This window comes from Chiloscyllium plagiosum, chromosome 3 (assembly GCF_004010195.1).
Source record: "Chiloscyllium plagiosum isolate BGI_BamShark_2017 chromosome 3, ASM401019v2, whole genome shotgun sequence".
Classification (NCBI taxonomy): Eukaryota; Metazoa; Chordata; class Chondrichthyes; order Orectolobiformes; family Hemiscylliidae; genus Chiloscyllium; species Chiloscyllium plagiosum.
In genome coordinates, this window is record NC_057712.1 from 123,786,129 (window position 1) to 123,805,715 (window position 19,587).

Consider the following 19,587-nt stretch of genomic DNA (forward strand, 5'->3'; position numbering starts at 1 on the left):
CATAATGAGCCCCATGGTGCTAAACTGAGAGTGGGTAGGGGCACAATCCCAGGCAACCACCCTCCCTCAAACAACAGAACCAAAAACAGATTGATTGACATTGACATCATGATGGAATCTTGCTGTTTGTAAATTCCCTTCCATGTTTGACTCCATTGACAATGTTCTCACTGTTTCGGAAAGGACTTGCATGAATGCACCTTTCTCGAGGGGCAAACATCACATGTTAATGTTTAGATTAGAGTGGTGCTGGCAAAGCACAGCAGTTCAGGCAGCATCCGAGGAGTAATCTAAACTTTGGTTTCCAGCATTTGCAGTCATTGTTTTTACCTAGTCACATGTTAATGTTCCTCTCCTATTAGTAAGCTCAGAAACAAGCAAGAAAAGAGAGAATAAAAGAACTTGCGTTTTTAATAGATTATATTAGATTCCCTACAGTGTGGAAACAGACCCTTCGGCCCAACAAGACCACACAGACTCTCCAAAGAGTAACCCATCCAGACACATTTCCGTCTGACTAATGCTACTAACACTATGGGCAATTTAGCATGGCCAACATCACCTGACCTGCACATCTTTGAACTGTGGGAGGAAACCAACACAGACACAGGGAGAATGTGCAAACACCACACAGACAGTTGCCTGAGGTGGGAATTGAACCCAGGCCTCTACATTTACCCCTTCACTTAACACTACGGGCAATTTAGCATGGCCAATTCACCTAACCTGCACTGTGGGGGGAAACCGGAGCACACCCACGCAGACATGGGGAGAATGTGCAAACTCCACACAGACAGTCACCCGAGGCTGGAATCGAACCTGGCACCCTGGTGCTGTGAGGTGGCAGTGCTAACCACTGAGCCACCGTCCTGCCCTAACAACTGTTACAGCCTCTCGACTTCCCAAATTACGGGGCAGTTTGATGTGGTATGCTGAAATGCAGCCACAGTCACATTGAATTCAATAGCAATCCTGGGACTGTTATTCTACTCAAGATTGAACAGACATTGACCTTCCTCGCTGATTCTACGTGGGATGGTTCACTCACTCACAAAACTCGCAGCAGGACAATAAATGACTTGGCAAACACTCTGAGCCTTGTACTTACTTTGACAACAGAATGACGCAGTTCTGAGCCCTTCGTCCATCAATCACTGATAGCTCCTTCACCTTCCTCATCGTGAGGTAGAGATCCTCGGTGGACCCCAGCTCTTTCTGTGGATGTGTCGGGTTTGGGAGGGGGAAAGCAAAATAAAACACCGTTCCATCAGCTGAACTGGACGCAAATCATCCGGTAGTCAACTTGGTGAAACTCAGTGCATGAATGGTGGTGATTTCTCACTGGCAAAGTGAACAGGTTGCACACTCACCTGTTCCGAGAGGTTAGTCTGAGGGTGAGGGAACAGGTCCTGTGCAGCAAAGGTCATCGAGAAGCATAGAAAATTGAAACATGCCAAGATGAATTAGTATTCAGCAGAAAGCAGCCATGCAAGAATTGTGTTGGAAAAGTATGAACCAATGTCGAACAAATCTTAGCAGCTCATCACTGTGCACCGAGCAACCATCTCTACCCTATGGTTTACTTTCATTGGTCAAACATTGGAGGCGACTAATGTATTATGCACTACTGTAGTCTAATAGTAATTAATTATCAAACTCTTTCTGATAGCCACCTCAATCTTAACACTGGCCCATCAGTGAGACAGGGGATGTCACCGCTTAGAAATTACTGTCGGCCATGTTAGCAGGCGGACATGCACCTTGCTCCATTGGCACTCACTTCTCTGTCACTATGCCCTTACACTCAAACCCACCAAAACAGAGTGGCATGTGTGTTTAAATTGCAACCCAAGAAATCGATTGTTAATGAACCAAAGTCATTTAGTATTAACAAAAACTGAAATCGCAGGAGAAACTCAGGCGGTTGGGCAGCACTTGTGAAGAGAAAACAGAGTTAACCTTTTGAGTCCAGTAATCCTTCCTCAGGACTGACGGTAGCTAGGAGGAAGGGTCGCTGGACCCGAAACGTTAACTCTGATGTCTCTCCACAGATGAGTTTTTCCAGCAATTTCTGTTTTTGTTTCTGGTTTCCAGTGTCCGCAGTTCTTTCGCTTGTATTTATGTAGACAGGAAAAGGTTGGTACCCATGCTGAAGAAGGGGTAGGGGAGGGGAGCGAGTGAATGATAGGTGGAGATGGGGGGCAAGAGAGAGAGTAAAACAATTGTTGAGACAAAGGAGTGAGGAGTTGTTAATGGGGACCATTAGCGGCTGACAATGGGTTGTTAGAGGTAGCAGGCCACATGGTGACAAGATCTGGTGTGGGAGGAAGATTGGGGTAAGGACATGGGAGAAAGTGCTTAGACCTGAAAATTATTGAATCGATATTGAGTCCTTGGCATTTTCTAGGCTTGGCTTTCATTCAATGGAAGGCGTTCAATGAAATCTTACAATCCGACCAGCTGCTCAGTAGCATTTACTGTCACTCTCAGTTCTGGGAGGGAGGGGGGGATCCAGCACAATACTGAAATTTCACTGTCATCCTCAGCAAAGCACTGCAAAATTGAGGGATTAAGCAGGCAAGTAAAAACTGCCATGTCGGGGCACAAGCATAGCTCTCTTTCTCTCTCTCTCTCTCTCTAAACCCCGGGGGACTGAGAGAAATGACCACTTTGAGGCTCAAGCTCAGCATTAAAACAAAGACCTACTCTAGCGGGAGATCTGAGACTAAAACCGAAATTGTTAGAGAAACTCAGCCGGTCTGAAAATAGAGTGAACACTTGGGAGTCTGGTGACTCTCCTTCAGAACTGACAGCAGCTGAGAGAAAGTCAGATTATCATTTCTATGGACACTGAGCTTCCACTTCAACACACTGCCGGGTTCCCATGCCAACAGGGAAGAAGATCATAGAATCCCTATGGTGTGAAAGCAGGCCATTTGGCCCATCGAGTCTACAGCAACCCTCTGAAGAGCACCCTATCCCTGTAACCCTATTTTTCCCATGGCCAACCCATCTAGTCTGCACAGCCCCAGACATATCCACCCCACCTGTACAGCTTTGGTGGGAGGAAACCGGAGCACCCGGAGGAAACTGACACAGACACTGGGAGAATGTGCAAACTCCACACAGACAGTCACCCAAGGCTGGGATTGAACCCAGGTCTCTGGCGTGGTGAGGCAGCAGTGCTAACTGCTGAGGCACCATGCCACATTCCGCACTGCTCCAGCGAGTTTCAGCGCAAGCTCCAAGAACAACATCTCATTTTCCTCAGGGACCCGGCATTCTCCAGGGTTCGGCATCGAGTTCAGTAACTTTAAAGCCTGATTCAATCCTTCCATGTTTTTTTACTGTTATGATATGCGTTGCCTAAAACACAGCCTCCCCATTCTCTCTCCTACTCTCAGACCTCATTATCACTTATTCAGCTTCTCCTGGTTTACTAACCTTGCTTATCCTTTCATATCACGCACTCTCTCTCTCTGTCTTGGCTCTGTCTCCAAACATCTGCTCATGTCTCTCCCAACTAACCCAAACCAGGCCTCCCCCTCCCCCCATCCATTCACCCCCACCACCCATCCAATCCCACCTTTCACCAAAAATACCATTTTTTTTCTAGCTCAAATCTGTTCTGATGGAGGGTCATCAGACTCGATTCTTTGCTTTCTCTCCACAGGTGGCTGCCAGACCCGCAGAGTTTCTCCAGCAATTTCTGCTCTTTTTGTTTCAGATTCGTCCAGCTCTAGGTGAGTGCAGCTCTGGGCGAGGTAGCTAAATCCTTCTGTTCTGTCCCCATCGGGCTCGTCATTAGGATGCCTCATCATTGTTCTTTGGCAAAGCGCAAAGGAAGATCTCCACATCCAAAAGAAACCACCATCTGCGTGGTGGAGCTAAACCAAGCCTGCGGGGCCGGCCGCACTGTTAATCCCACCCATCTTCCACAATGGCAGTGAGATTTTCTTTATTCATTTGTGGGACATGGGGGTCACTGGCTGGCCAGCATTGAAAGCCCATCCCTAGTTGCCCCTTGAGAAGGTGGTGGAGAGCTGCCATCTTGAATCGCTGCAGTCCATCTGCTGTGGGTTGACCCACAATGCCAGCAGGGAGGGAACTGAATTGGGAGGGAATGTGAAGGAACGGCAGAATATTTCCAAGTCAGGGTAGTGAGCGACTTGGAGGGGAACTTGCAGGTGGTGGTGGTCTCAAGTATCTGCTGCCCTTGCCCTTCGAGATGAAAGTGGGGTTGTTTGGAGGGTGCTGTCTAAGCATCTTTGGTGAATTGGAAAGAGTTGTTTTATGTCCAGTGACAGCTCTTGCACTGGATCCCTTTGGCTTTTCTTCTTAAAAGAATGGGTGCTAATCAAAATGTCACGTGACACCTGCTCAACACATGAACTGGTCACCACTACGTGTAACGTGTCTTGCTGTTCCAGGCCAACTTTGACTTGGAAGGATATTACTTGCTGGGGTGGGGGGGCTGGGGGGGGAAACGGTAATGCCAAACCAAAGTGATTTGCTGGCTCAGGGCGACAAGACCGTGCTGAACACATGGCCTTTTATGGGACTTGGAGTGCCAGCAGTCTAATGCAGTACCAGACACCCCAAAAAAACTGTTGTGCAATGAGCCATAAACACAGACTGAATGAATTTAATCTTTTAAAAGGTCCCCCTTTGAACGGGTAAATTTTAAATGATGCGGGAAGCTTAACCGCTCCCCCCAGCTCCCTGCCCCAACCTCGCCCTCAACTCATTTGAAGGAGTAAAGGATATCTCGCCTTGAGGGCCTCACGCGATTGCTGAATGGTCACTCTGTCAAAATCGGAGCAGGCAAGCCAAATGTTAGGGTTTGATAGACTGTTTTCACATATTTCATGCTGGCACATAAACAATATGTAAAAATGCAATGACAGATTTAGATTAACAGGCGTCGAGCCACTTTAACTTTGCTCAAGGACCAGCGGCCTGTATTCCTTGCTTTATATACACAAAGGCACACGCATGTATATCGATTCATGAATCAAGAAGAATCAAGTTGGAGAGAAGCAGTGGAAAGTGGTTGCCTTATATGGATCTTTCTGCCTGCACAGTAACAGACGACCTGGAAGCGTAGAGCAAACAGACAACTCGCTCTCGGGCAACTTTGCACAGAAGCAGGACCTCCGTCACACCATTCCAAAAGAGTTAGCTATCGCCAGGTCCACAAAAACACAGCCATGCTCCCCTCAACTCAGGACTGACAGATTCCCAGGGTTAGGCACAACAAAAACGTAGGGTTCGGTGCTTCTGAAATGGCAGGAAGGTTTCAGTCACTTTAATATCAAAGCAGAAAACGCAGGAGAAGGTGTAAGATGAGCAAACTGTAGTGGAGGACAGTTTCAGGGTGGATTAGATTAGATTCCCGAAAGTATGGAAACAAGCCTTTCGGCCCAACAAGTCCACACTGACCCTCCGAAGAGTAACCCATCCGGACCCATTCCCCTAGCCTATGTTTACCCCTGACTAATGCACCTAACACTATTGTGGGAGGAAACAGGAGCACCCAGAGGAAACCCACGCAGACAATGTGTAAACTCCATACAGTCGCCCGAGGTGGGAATCAAACCCGGGTCCCTGGCACTGTGAGGCAGTAGTGCTAACCACTGAGCCACTGTGCTGCCCCAATGGACATTATTTGCCATGGCTAAAAGAACAGGAAAATGGCAAGTTTCATGCCCTGGAAAAATAAGCTCAAGGGTTTTTGCTGTTCAAGCTCTACATGTCAGCCTGAAGTGAAGGACAGTCATGAGCCGAAAGCCCATCTTTTATCTCAGGCTTAGGTCAAGCAAACTCTGTTTTCTCAAGGTAGGCTTTTCCAGTAACACTCTATCAGGTTAGCAATCAGGTGTGCTGCAGCCTACTTAAAGTAGATACCACTCATGGGAATTTCTCATGTTTTTTATTTGGTAGCAACATAAACTGGGGATTTCCTTGATTAAATCCGAACAAGAATAATGGATCACAAGAGCTGGGAGCTTCAGCAGTCACCTTGAACACCTGGTTTCCAGACAACATCATCAACACGAATGACTCAAAGGAAATCATACCATAGTAAAGCAATAAGGCCATTTGGCCCGTCAGGGTTTTGTCAGATATTTGAAAGAGCCCTCTAGACAGTGACTACGCTCCAGAAACTAATCTCTCAGAGTTCGATTGCGAAAGTTATGACGGAATCAGTTCTCTCCAGCCTTTTGGGCTGTGTGTCCCCAATCAGAACAACTCTCTCTGAGAACCTTTCACCTCATTTGCTACTTGCCTCCAAATCGGCACCTTTTGATTAGCAATGCAGTCCCTTTAACAAAAATCCTTCATGGAGTGGTAAAGCACTTACTGGATCAGCTTCCCCTCCCCCACCCACCCCACCTCCTCCAGCTGACAGAAACTCCTGACATTTGCTATGTATCCACTGCTTGATCCCACAAACCACACGATGGAGAAAGAGAAACCTTTACCTGCTGCCTCTGGTAGGCCGAGAACATCTTTTCAAAATCTTCCAGATCAAGAGTGTTGAAGGCTCGCAGGTCATCTATATCGTTCCAGACAGTGCCTTGAATCCTGTCCTGTAACAGTCCGGACCACAGAAATATCAATGAGCTTGTGATGACCAGGTGTGGCTAAGATCACAGAAGCCACGATATCAAATGAAACAAAATATTGCTTTGGGTTTTCAGGCAGTGGTGGAGCTCAATATGCTAATAGTATAGTTCATTGTCAGATCTCAAACACACTTTAATTGTGAAATTGAAATGTCTCTGCTTTTTTCCCCTCAAACGGAATGCCCATGAGGATACGGTGTCTCCGGAACATCATTTAGCTCTCAAGCTGTTTATTAGCTTTTCCACTGAAGGCACATCACCCTTACTTTTAAGGCTAGTTGCCCATGAGCAATGAAGGCTAGAGAACTCGCGGAGATAAAATTGATGTTTTGTAAACAGTCTACATTACAGAAGAAGTGCTGGAGGTCCTAAAAAATATAAAGGTGGATAAATCTCCAGGACTTAATCAAGTGTACCCCAGGATGTTGTGGGAGATTATGGAAGAATTGTAGGGTCCCTAGCAGACTAATTGCATCACCTACAGCTATGGGCGAGGTGCCGGAGGACTGGAAGGTGGCTAACGTTGTGCCTTTATTTAGGAAAGGCTATAAGGAGAAGCCAGGGAGCTAAAGACCCGTGGGTCTGACATCAATGGTCAGTAGACAAGTAGGAGACTGGAAGGACACAGCCAGCCAGGCAGCATCAGGAGGTGGAGAAGTCAATATTTTGGGTATAACCTTCTTCAGTGGTGGGTAAGCTGTTGGAGGGGTTTGTGAGACATACGATGTACATGCAATTGGAGAGGCAAGGTCTGATTAGGGACAGTCAGCATGGCTTTGTGCGTCGGAAATCATGTCTTATAAACTTAATTGAGTTTTTTTAAAACATTGCCAACAAAGTTGATGAGGGCAGAGCAATTGATATTGTCTACATGGACCACGTTCAGGGAGAGCTTGCCAAATAGATACAAAATTTGCTTGATGCTAGGAGACAGAGTCATGGTGGAGAGCTGCTTGTTGGACTGGAGACTTGTGACCAGCAATATTCCACAGGGATCAGTGCTTATGCAAACGATTTGGGTTAGAATTTAGGAGGCATAGTTAGTAAGTTTGCAGATGACTCCAAATTTGGTGACAGAGTTAACAGTTAGATTACAAAGGGATCTTGATCAATACGCTGAGGAGTGGCAGATGGAGTTTAACTTTAATAATTGTGAGCTATTGCACTTTGGTAAAACAAATGTAGTTAATGATAGAGCCCTAGGTAGTGTTGTCAAACAGAGAGACCCCGGGGTTCAGGTACTCATTCCTTGAAAGTTACAGGTAGACAGGGTGGTAAAGAAGGTATTCATAGCACGCTTGCCTTCATTGATCAGGCCACTGAGTATGGGTTTTGGGATAGAATGTTGGGGTTGTACAAGATGTTGGTGAGGCCACTTTTGGAGTATTGCGTACAGTTCTAATTGCACTGTTGCTGGAAGGATATTGTTAAATTGGAGAGATTTCACAAAAGATTTACTAGTATGTTGCCAGAACTGGAGTGTTTGAGCTTTAAGGATAGACTGGAATGTTTTTCACTGGGGCATAGGAGGTCGAGGGATGACCTTATAGAGGGACATAGATAAGGTGAATAACAAAGGTCTTTTCCCTAGGGTGGGGGAGGCTCAAAAATAGTGGTCAAAAATGTTCAGGTTAGAGGAGGAAAATTTAAAAGGGCCCTGAAGTGTAACTTTTTCACAAAGAAGGTGGTTCACATGTAGAATGAACTTCCAGAGGAAGTGAAAGATTCAGGTACAGTTACTACATTTAAAAGACATTTGGATTGGTACATGAATAAGAAAGGTGTAGTTGGATATGGGCTAAAAAGAGGAAAATTGGGGAACTTGGTCGGCATGGAAGTTGGACGAAAGGGTCTGTTTCCGTGTTGTATGACTCAATAATATGATTAGATTAGATTAGATTACTTACAGTGTGGAAACAGGCCCTTCGGCCCAACAAGTCCACACCGCACCGCCGAAGGGCAACCCACCCATACCCCTACATGTACCCCATACCTAACACTAGGGGCAATTTAGCATGGCCAATTCACCTGACCTGCACATCTTTGGACTGTGGGAGGAAATCGGAGCACCCGGAGGAAACCCATGCAGACACGGGGAGAACGTGCAAACTCCACACAGTCAGTCGCCTGAGGCGGGAATTGAACCCGGGTCTCTGGCGCTGTGAGGCAGCAGTGCTAACCACTGTGCCACCGTGCCGCCCACAAATTTTCAACCATTTTTAGCAGTTTGGCACTGTAGATTCCCTACAGTGTGGAGACAGGCCCTTCAACCCAACAAGTCCACACCGACCCTCCAAAGAGTAACCCACCCAAACCCCTTTTCCCTTTAACTAATGCATCCTAGATTATGGGCAATTTAGCATGGCCAATTCACCTAGCCTGCACACCTTTGGATTGTGGGAGGAAACCGGAGCACCCAGAGGAAACTAATTGTCTCAAAACTAATTGGAAAGTTTGAAACAAAACTGGGTACAGATTAGTTATAGGCCAAGAGGGAATTGAATCATTTTTGGTAAAGTCTTGGATCCAGCTCCTGGACTTTTTTTCCAAGTATCCATTAACAAACCGAGATCGGGGAAATTCACTTCTATTTTAGAACACTCAAGACTTAGTTTTAAATGTTGAAATGTTGTGGTGCATTTTTTCACAGCTGCCAAAATGTGAGCAGAGTTTTTAGAGCAGGTTGCTGGACATGAATTGGTCTGAAGCCTCCTCAGTGAGATGGAAGCTCGCAATCATAGAAAAAGGATATTTGTCCAACATTATGGTTCCAGACTATCAACCAGGCAGGGAAGAGGCTCACATTCATGGGACAAACAGAGCGCACAATTTAGTTTAACACGAGGTGACACTGCAGTGTGCTTGGCAGAGCGTCAGTCTTCACTGTTCTAATTGCATTCATGAAGGTGGTGATGATTAGAATTTGACGTAAGGATGCTAACTATTAAGTCGCAACACCAAAACCAGTTTCAGTCTACAGTGTTGCTTTTTATATCACAGTATCACCATCATGGGTGGGGTTACCATTAAAGCCTCACCTTCTCAACTTCTCCCCTGGCCACTAGTCATCCTTCACGACAGAGAGAGCAGCCCCATGGGCTGGTAGGTCTATGTCAACTTTACTCTTTCACCTTTACAACATGATGTCTGCCTGAGGAAGGAGCGGGGCCCCCGAAAGCTTATGGTTTCAAATAAACCTGTTGGACTATAACCCGATGTCACGTGATTTTTGGCCTTTACCACATGATCACAAGTACTGATAATTAAGATTATGATTCGTGACGCCTCTTCACGCTGGAAATGGGAAGCCGCAGTACAGTCATCAATGTGAAGTTTGTTCACTGACATAAGTCTGCATCGTTGTAATCTGGACTCATCTCAGTAAAGTAGGGGACAAAGTCAGTAAGACACAGAAAATGGCCTGTTTCCACTACTCGTTAAAAGCCCTGTCGACAGCATCACGACTGGTTATTATCTCGGATCAAGCCCCTGCAACTACTTCAGGAAGTCAGACCCTCAGGTCCTGATAAATGCATAGCCACACAATGCCAAGACAAATGTTATGCTTGGAGCAGGACAGCTAGAATTTGCAGACCATAAGTAGCCCATTTATAAATTCCTGTCCCCACAGCTCATTTAATAATTCATTCAGCACTTCAATCTAAACAGAAACAGAGTCAATTTTGAGAAAAGGATGGTGGGGGATGGGGAGCGAAGGGAAATAAGGTTACACAGTAAGCATGTGTTGTCTAAAAGGAGGAATCTGGCAGGAGATCTAGCGATACTGAGCGAGCCGAATAATCGGTTTGTGGGATCCAGATTGCATTTCCGATGATGCATGTTAAGACAGCTGGGAGTTTGTGCACTGGAATTGTCAACAAAGGGCGTGGAAGGGATACGGGAGGTGGAACTCTGGGAAGCCATACAGTAAAGTTAATGGTAGGAATGATAGAGGGGTTTTAGCATTTTTAAAAGCACATCGCTCTGTGGTCGCGTGGGTAGTTCTTGCAGTGTTGAGTCAGATGTGTTCCCACGCCAGGGGCTTGACAACATGACCTTGGCACACACTCTGAAGCAGCATTATGGGAACACTATCATGTCAGAGATGTCAATACGTGAAAAAAGTAACAATAAAAAATGTTTAGAAAGAGCATGGAGCCTATCACTGGTGTTCTGGCCAAAATTTACTCTTCCATCACTTTCCCAAAGTCAGATCATCTGATCGTGATTGTCAGTCTATCTGTTCGCTCTCGCTTTGCACAAATTCTCTCCTGCATTTCCAATATTATGACAAAACTATATTTCAAAAGGGTTTTCATTAATAAATTGCTTTGCACACCCAGGAGGTTGCGAAACCATTACACACAGACATGAGTTCTGTCCATGTCTCTCCCTTAAAGTGGCCATTCTTTGTCATTTAGCCAATGTTACAGTCGGTCTATGTACAAGATTGTCCCTTAAACAGTAACTGGATGAAAGACAAGTTAATCTACTTTTGTGTGTTTGGGACTGCATACCTTCTTGTCTTTAATCTCTGAAGTTTAATTCTGCAAAAGGCAGAATAATAAACTTTTGCATGTATTAGACAACAGCTCCAGCAATGGAACATTCCATCATTGCCATATCCAAGATTATGCTCTCTTTCTCTCGAGAGAAGTGCACCTTGAATATATAGCTTTATGATTCAGAGTCAAGAGTCTCCTAACTGAGTCCACTTTTTACACTCTGCACCAGAAACAATTGATATGCTTAGAACATTGATCAGGGTAAATGTAAAATGAACTTCAGGAACAATAAATCACCAGAGCTGTTCTCGGCACTTTGACGAATCCCTCCCTATTATTTCGGGAAATGCTATCTTCACGTAGCTTACTGGTGTGACTGTTTAACAGTGTGAGAATGTCAATATGTAACAGCATGCCACTGTTCTGATCCAAAGGCAGCCCATTACCACCTTCTCCAGAGCAGTTAGGGATGGCCTGGCTAGTGATGGCCACTTCCCATGTTTGGATAGTAATGGTGTGCAGGGATATAGGAAAGAGGCAGGAGACTCGGACCAGAATATAACTGGTGTTTCACAATGGGCTGAATGGCCTCCCTCTGCAGCATACCAATCCTGTGATGTTCAAATAAGCCGAAAGGAGGTGTGCAAATGTAGGTGCCTTAATGTACACATTACTCTCTGGCAATGTGATAGTGTGGCAAAGCCTCTGTTTGACCCTGATTGTCAACCAGCGAAACCCAAACCTGAAGTTTTATCTTTACTCACTGATAAGATTTAATTTTTAGAACTATAAGTTAGAAACACCATCATTTCCCCAATTGACAATCAGAGCTTCAGTTTACATCTACATATACTCTTTTGAAATAATCACAACAAAAGGAAAGCATCAAATTAAAGCAAATTAGACCATATTAAAAGTTAACAAGAGTAGAAAATTGTGGCACTGGAAAAGCACTGCGGGTCAGGCAGCATCTAATGAGCAGGAGAGCCGATGAACAGCTTATGCTCGAAACCTTGCCACTCCTGCGTCTCGGATGCTGCCTGACCTGCTGTGCTTTTCCAGCAACACAGTTTTCAACTCTGATCTGCAGCATCTGCACTCCTCACTTTCTCTCAACCCCTTCAAGAGGCAACCAAACAGACAAAGCAAATTTAAAAGTTCATTAAAATGTCATTTTGGGGGGAGGGGGAGGGGCGCAATGCACTCCAGCTGCTGTGGTAACTACCAGTCACAGCAAGACTCCACATGCCCTCTCTCCCAGGACACCCGGGAGTGGATGTAATGAGGGAAGGGGGCAGTCATTCAGATATTAAGACTCCCTCCATTGCCTGGATTTGTTGATGGTCACCTTGGCCACGCCTAGAAGTGGACCCACAAAAAGGCTGTCCAATCAGCCCACACTGGCTGCCTGAATCTCAATGGGAAATAAATATCTAACAGCAGCTCTCTTGGGGTCACAGACTCGTCTGATAAACGCATAAGTGGAACATGTTCCCCTCACTACTGCAGCACACATAGTTGTCTGCTTCTGTACGTGTATGATATTTTCAAATCAATATGTTCAGAAATGTTCTGACACACCTCTGCAGCAGGTGGGCCTCCAGCCTCTTTCATATATAAATTACAAAACTTTTTCTAAAAGTTACAATTTCAAGTGAACTTTAACAATTGGTGTCATGTCGGCCCAGATACTACATTGAAGGTGTGAGCTGCCCTGTGTGAGGCTGTCTGTGCCACAATGGTCAGACTGATTGTCATCTAAAAAACAGATTTGCAGAATCTTACATGGATTCGTGCAGCTTTTGAGCAAAGTAAAATGTAATTCTGCAAGTACAAATTCACCCCACAAACGTATATGTGTATGTGTGCATGTGGGTGGGGGAAGCAGGGTGGGTTATGAGTGTCTGTGAGAGAGTGTGTGTATGTGTGTGAGTGTGAGTGTTTAACAATTGTTAAAGTTCACTTGAGAATGTAACTTTTAAAACAAGTTTTGCAATTTACACATGAAAGAACTGAAACCAACATGCCCATTTTAAAAGATGAGAGACTTAACAATCCAGATCTTTTTCAATATATAATTTCAGTTACATCACACTGTAAACTTTTGCAAAAATTCTGCGTCTTACAATCTTATACTCCACAACCACCTGATGAAGGAGCAGCACTCAGAAAGCTATGCTTCCAAATAAACCTGTTGGACTATAATATGTCATTGTGTGATTTTTAACTCAGTGTTTGCTGTACGGTTGCTTTAAGAGAGGGCTCTGCTGTTGGACTACTTTGCTTGCCACTAGATCTGGAGGAATTTGCAAAGGCAACATTAGTGGTATTTCTCCAGTAAACCATGGATAGTAACGTTATACAAATAACCCAAGAGTTTTCACAGACGACGTACAATGATTAAGGATAATTAAGCTAAGAATTTAAATAAACTCGTCAACTATGGAAGATTACTGCCCAGTATTCTTTCTTGATATTAAATACTGTACAATAAACAGGATGACAGCCCAGACTTCATAAAATAATGTTACATTTTAAGCAGCCCTCTGTCGAACATACTTATCAAGTCATAAGTATTTAAGTAGGGAGCGAGAGACTTCTGGAATTCAATTGAATTCTCAGTTTATTTAATCTCTTGTCCATGTAACAGCCCATTATGTAAACAGTCAGGGTGATGGTTATTCAAAACTCAATCCATGTTAAAGTCTCATTGTTTTCAGAGGCACTTTGCGCATTCCTGCAGTAATCTGAATTTAATTTCCCTCCTGTAACCAGTGTTTCAGACACTGCAGTGAACAATGACTTCTGCAGCCAGCACTCAATACTCCGGGAAGCAATTTAATCTGAAGAATGGTGTATATTCAGTTGCAATACAATGCAGTAACACCTGTTGCTCAGAAACTGAGGTTAACTGTATACCTCTTTGCTTTTTAACTCATTTCATAACCACCCACTGCACCTTCTTATCAGAGTATTTAAAGTCACATAATAAGGGAAAGACAATCCATTTGAGGTAGTGACTTCTCTTCAAGCATCTAGTTATGGAACATTGGAACCCCTCGATTATGTTCCAGTCCCAGATATCCCAGGAGAGAGTTCCTAGACTACAGTCGGGAAAATATTCTACAGCAGTATGTTTCTTGCTCAATGAGGTAGGAGGCCTGGCCCTTGGGAATGAGTTGCATGGTGGTTCAAGTGCCAAGAGGGTAACATTGAGAAGACAATGTTGCTTGCATCATGAAGTTTGGCTGAGCTATGAAAGAGTCATACAGTCGCAGAGAGGTACAGCACAGAAAGAGACACTTCAGTCCAACTCCTCCATGCCAATCAGATATCCTAACCTAATCTTGTCCATTTTGCCAGCACTGGGCCCATAAAAGAACAAAGAGAAATCAAGAGCAAGATTAACTAATTGGGAAAAAGCCAACTTCAGTGGTGCAAGAATGCTGCTGATAAATTGGCATCAAAGGTTTGCAGGTGGAACTGTCACTGAGCAATGGGCTGCTTTTCAAGAAGAGATAGTTTGGGCATAGTTGAAGATAATGTTCGCAAAAATGGAAACGGTATGTATAAACACATCCAGAACTGCCTGGATGATGAAAGGTAGACAGATAAAGATGAAAAAAACAAAGAAGTGACCTCATGAGAGATGCTAGGTAGGTAACACAACCATGAACAGAGGTGGAAATGGAAGATTCAGAGGAAACCTGAAAAAAAATAAATAAAAGAAGGAAACAGAGGGTACGAAGAGAGATTGGCAGAGAGAACCCAAAAGTCTTCTATAGGAATATGAGTTAAGAAAGGTGGTAAAAGGAGAAGTGGGGTAGACTAGGGACCGAAAAGGGGGATTATGCTTGGAGGCAGGGAATATGGCAGAGATATTAAATTAATACTTGGCATCTGTCTTTATGAAAAAACAAGATGCCATGCAGATCAGGAGGTCATTCAGGCACTTGAGGGTTTAAAAGGGGCAAGAAGGAGGTATTGGATAGGTTGTCTGTACTTGGAGTTAATAAGGTACCAGGGCAGAATGAATGTATCCAATGATGGTGAAGGAAGTGGGAATGGAATTTTACACAGTAACTGGCTATGTTTTTTCCAGTCTTCCCAGACTCAGGGGTGGTGCCAGGGTTCTGGAGAAATGCAAATGTTTCATCCCTGCTGAAGAAAGAATGTCAGGAAAAGACCAGCAACTACAGACCACTCAGTTTATCCACAGTTGGGGGAACATTTCTAGAAATAACATTTTGGGGCACAATTAATAGTCATTTGGGTAAATGCAAGTTAATAAAATAAAGAAAATAAGTGTTATTTTCAAGGGCGAATCACGTTGAGCTTGATGGGACATTTATTTGCTGAGGGAACAGAGAGGATTGATTGTTGAGAACATGGATTTCGAAGAGACATTAAATAAAGTGCCTCAGGAACAGACAAGTGAGCAAAATTAAGCTCCGGGTTAAAAGAGACAGGAACAATACGGAAACAAAACTGGCTGAGGAATTAGTAACAGAGACTAATGGTTAGTGGGTGTTTTCAGATTGGGGTTTGCAATGAAGTTCCCCAAGAGCCTGTTTTCCTGGTTCCTCATGATTAAAACTAACGATCTGGACTTATTAAATCAAGGGTATAATTTAAAATTTGTAAATGATGCAAAGCTTGGAAGTATTGTGAAATGTAAGTTTGCAAGTCATATTACAGCTGGGTAAGACTTTAGTTCGGCCACATTTGGAGTATTGCGTGCAGTTGTGGTCACCACGTTATAGTAAGGATGTGGAGACGGTGCAGAAGAGGTTTAGCAGGATGTTGCCTGGGTTGCAGTGTATGAAGCTATAAGGAGGGGTTGGACAGAACTGGATGGTTTTTCGTGAGAGCGTTAAAGGCTGAGGGGGTTGGAGGAGTCTGTTTTTTCCCCAGGCTGGAAACGTCAAACACAAGGGAGCATAGGTTTAAGGTGATAGGGGAAAATTTAAAGGAGATGTGCAAGCCAGCTATTGTACACAGAAGATGGCAGTGCCTGGGAGATGGTGGGAGCAGATTCAATAGCAATGTTGAAGAGGCATTTCGATAAACGTAAGAATAGACAGAGAAGAGGGTTGTGAAGTTACTATGAGGAGAAAGTGAGGACTGCAGATGCTGGAGATCAGAGCTGAAAATGTGTTGCTGGAAAAGCGCAGCAGGTCAGGCAGCATCCAGGGAACAGGAGAATCGACGTTTCGGGCATAAGCCCTTCTTCAGGAATGAGGAAAGTTTGTCCACAGGCTAAGATAAAAGGTAGGGAGGAGGGACTTGGGGGAGGGGCGTCGGAAATGTGATAGGTGGAAAGAGGTCAAGGTGAGGGTGATAGGTCAGACTGGTGTGGGGGCGGAGAGGTCAGGAAGAAGATTGCAGGTTAGGAAGGCAGTGCTGAATTCGATGGATTTGATTGAGACAAGGTGGGGGGAGGGGAAATGAGGAAACTGGTGAAATCCGAGTTCATCCCTTGTGGTTGGAGGGTTCCTAGGCGGAAGATGAGGCACTCTTCCTCCAACCGTCGTGTTGTTGTGGTCTGGCGATGGAGGAGTCCAAAGACCTGCATATCCTTGGTGGAGTGGGAGGGGGAGTGGAAAGTTCAGAAAATGGGGAGTGTGTTGGCACATTAACCAAATGATAATGGTAATATAGCAGTTGTCCAGAACACCAGGCTAATGTTCTGGAGTCATGGGTTTGCAATAAAAAGCCGGCTCAGTGGCAACTAGGTAACCAATGTCAACCGTAGCAGGAGACAAGAGGACATCATTAGGTGAATCACTCCAACAGGCAGCCAACATAGACAAGATGTCTCGAAATGCCTCTTTTTCTGCAGTAACCACTCTGTGCTCCTGTGATATACAATCCATCTGGACAAGATTCCAGTCTCAAATCACTCCCAGATAGCCGTAAACTACCCATACCCCTTGAAGAAGATTCCAGTCTGTAATCGCTGCAAAAGAAACAAGACTAGGGGAAATCAAAAGGGACTGCCAATTCATCTTCCCCAGTTTTAGGAAACAAGACAAGAGTTATAACTAAGTCCCAGTGGCCCTAATTGGGGTGATTGAGCTGGAGACGCAGCTGATGAGTACTCAGTAATCCCAGCGTTAACTGCAGGCTGCATACATTTCACTATAAAATGCCATTCAGCATGTACTCACGCTGACAATAAATCTTTCCTGAGAGCTGTGAGCCCATGAATGGATGGAGTTTATGACCACTGGCTGGACTCATTAATGGCAAGAATCAAGTGTGTGCCAAGGGAATGAGAAATGTTGGGTTTCCTCTCTTTTTAAGTGATGGACCCAAAAGGGAGAGATCATCCAGTCTTTTCAGAAGACAGCCAGCAGCGAGCTGGACTGAGATCAGCTGGCTCTTGTTTAACTCAAGGCAAGGTGTAGACAGCTTTCCCAAACTTCCCAGGCAGCTTTTTGGAAAAGAGATCATTTTTCAGACAATGAACAGACAACTAACCCTTCAGTCATCCAGCAGATCAGTCACGACAATTTCCTATTTCTCCTTTTGCTGTGTTTTAGTTCTATTTTGCTTTCTTTTCTTGTTCACCAGTGTCAGATGTTAGTGCTCCAGCTCACTCCCTCACCTCTTCGGAATTTTAGCCCCTCTTTTCCAGTTCTCCGTCAATATTAAGATGCAGAGTTAGTCCCCCTCAGCACTGTCCCTCTGACTCTCTCAGATTATCAACAGAGCTTGAGTCAAAAAGATTGAGTTACGTTAGGCAGAAACTCCCTCCCTCCTTCCCCAACTCCATCACCCCTGAAGGTAGTGAGGAAGATGGCAATGAAGGTTAAATAATGGGGAGATTAATCCCGTGAAAGGAAGTCTCCATCTTCTAGCCACCTCTAAAATTCAGTGAAGGCAGGAAGGTCAGTTGAGGGGAGGGAGTGTTCTCAATTTCCCAACAATAAAGTGAGAGACCGAGACTGCATGTCTGAGAGTTTGAGGGGGTGGTAGTGGTAAGTGACTTACCTTCTCATTGCGGAGTAGGCCTCAACCAACAGACTTTCAGGCCCGAAGGCTGCTGGGAAGTTGGTGGCTGAGGTCTTGGAAAAGTGATATGTGGGCCTTTGGTCTGTCCTAATGAGCTGACAGGTGAGCAATTGGGTGGTTGACCTTGACGGTGGAGGTGGTGTGTTAGTACGCCTCCTCAAACATTCACCCTCCAAATTTCCCCCGCCAAACTTCAAAAGAAATCATAAAATCACACCCTTCGAGTTGACAGATGATTTGCTCACTGGTTTCTGACTTGTTTGGCTCTCGTTCCACCATCTCAGCAAATCGCCTTCCATTCTTTACTTCCGTAGCCATTTACCCAACCTGCATTGCTCTTCCCAACGCCATTGTGATTGCATGCTCCCTATTCCTACCATGGCTTTGTGCTTTCTCTCAGAGAAACCCCTGGGATAAGCACATCACAGATAAAGAATCGAGTGAATTCCCCTCTACATCATCCTCTTGCAATGCCAGGTCACCTAGAGCTGGATCAGATTCAGAATAGCAGCTCCTTCACGATGCCCATAACATAGCAGTCAGGACTTACAGATTCAGTGAAGACATCCACCAACTGACACTCAACCCTTCTAGGTAGAAAGGTAAAAGATTGAATGGTACTATTTCAAAGAAGTTATCTCCGGCCTCCTGGTTAACATTGACCATCCCTCAAAATCATAACATCAGACAGCTTCACCATGATCTCACCTTGTTCTGTTTGGAGCTCCCTCATGGACAATATTTCCTACTGCCTACACCAGTAAGCTTCCCACCTCTCGGAGTGAATGTGAGGAGTTTTGCAACGTGGTCAGTTTCCCACTGGGATACTGGCTGTCGTCCTTGAGAGAACATTTGAACTTTAACAGCTGAGGTCGGACGATTTCAGCTCATGAGTTCATTTCCCACCTTCCAGTGCAGGTGACCTCAAGGGCAGCACGGTGGCTCAGTGGTCAGCACTGCTGCCTCACAGCACCCGGAACTCAGGTTCGATTCAACCCTTGGGCGACTGTCTGTTTGCTTGCTCTCCCTGTGTCTGTGTGAGTTTCCTCACACAGTCTGAAGTTGGGCAGGTTAAGTGGATTGGCCATGAGAAATGTAGGTGGGTAGTAGTAAGTGAGTACCCTTCTCACTGTGGGGTAGGTACAGGGATGGGGTAGGGAAGTGAGTCTGGCTCTTTGGAGGGTTGGTGTGAACTTGATGGGCTTCCACTCTGTAGGGATTCTATGATTCGAAGGTTTGTTTGGGTATCTGCATCATCTGAACCCATGACAAGAGAGAGAAGATGCTCTTCATCCTCTGTTAGGGAGATGGTCCAAGCTCCCTTTTGTTCCACATATGGACGAAACCCAGAAACTACTGTTCCAAAATAATTCGCTCTGCTCCAGCCAATAAAAACAACTGATGACGGGATTCTGATTAATGGAAGGGTCCTGTTT

At 44.9% G+C, this 19,587-nt stretch overlaps 1 protein-coding gene across 5 annotated transcripts in view; it reads right to left on the reverse strand.

Moving 5' to 3' along the window:
- The window catches only part of daam2 (dishevelled associated activator of morphogenesis 2), a 326,991-nt gene that overhangs the window by 83,589 nt on the left and 223,815 nt on the right, over positions 1-19,587 (reverse strand). For 4 of the 5 annotated variants that reach the window (XM_043687244.1, XM_043687246.1, XM_043687247.1 and 1 more), the window contains exons 15-17: positions 6,486-6,593; positions 1,371-1,409; positions 1,109-1,215 (exon numbers count right to left, since the gene is read on the reverse strand). In XM_043687244.1, the coding sequence (XP_043543179.1) occupies positions 1,109-1,215; positions 1,371-1,409; positions 6,486-6,593 (254 nt within the window). The remainder of the gene's footprint in view (positions 1-1,108; positions 1,216-1,370; positions 1,410-6,485; positions 6,594-19,587) is intronic. The other variant, XM_043687248.1, reaches the window with a different exon arrangement.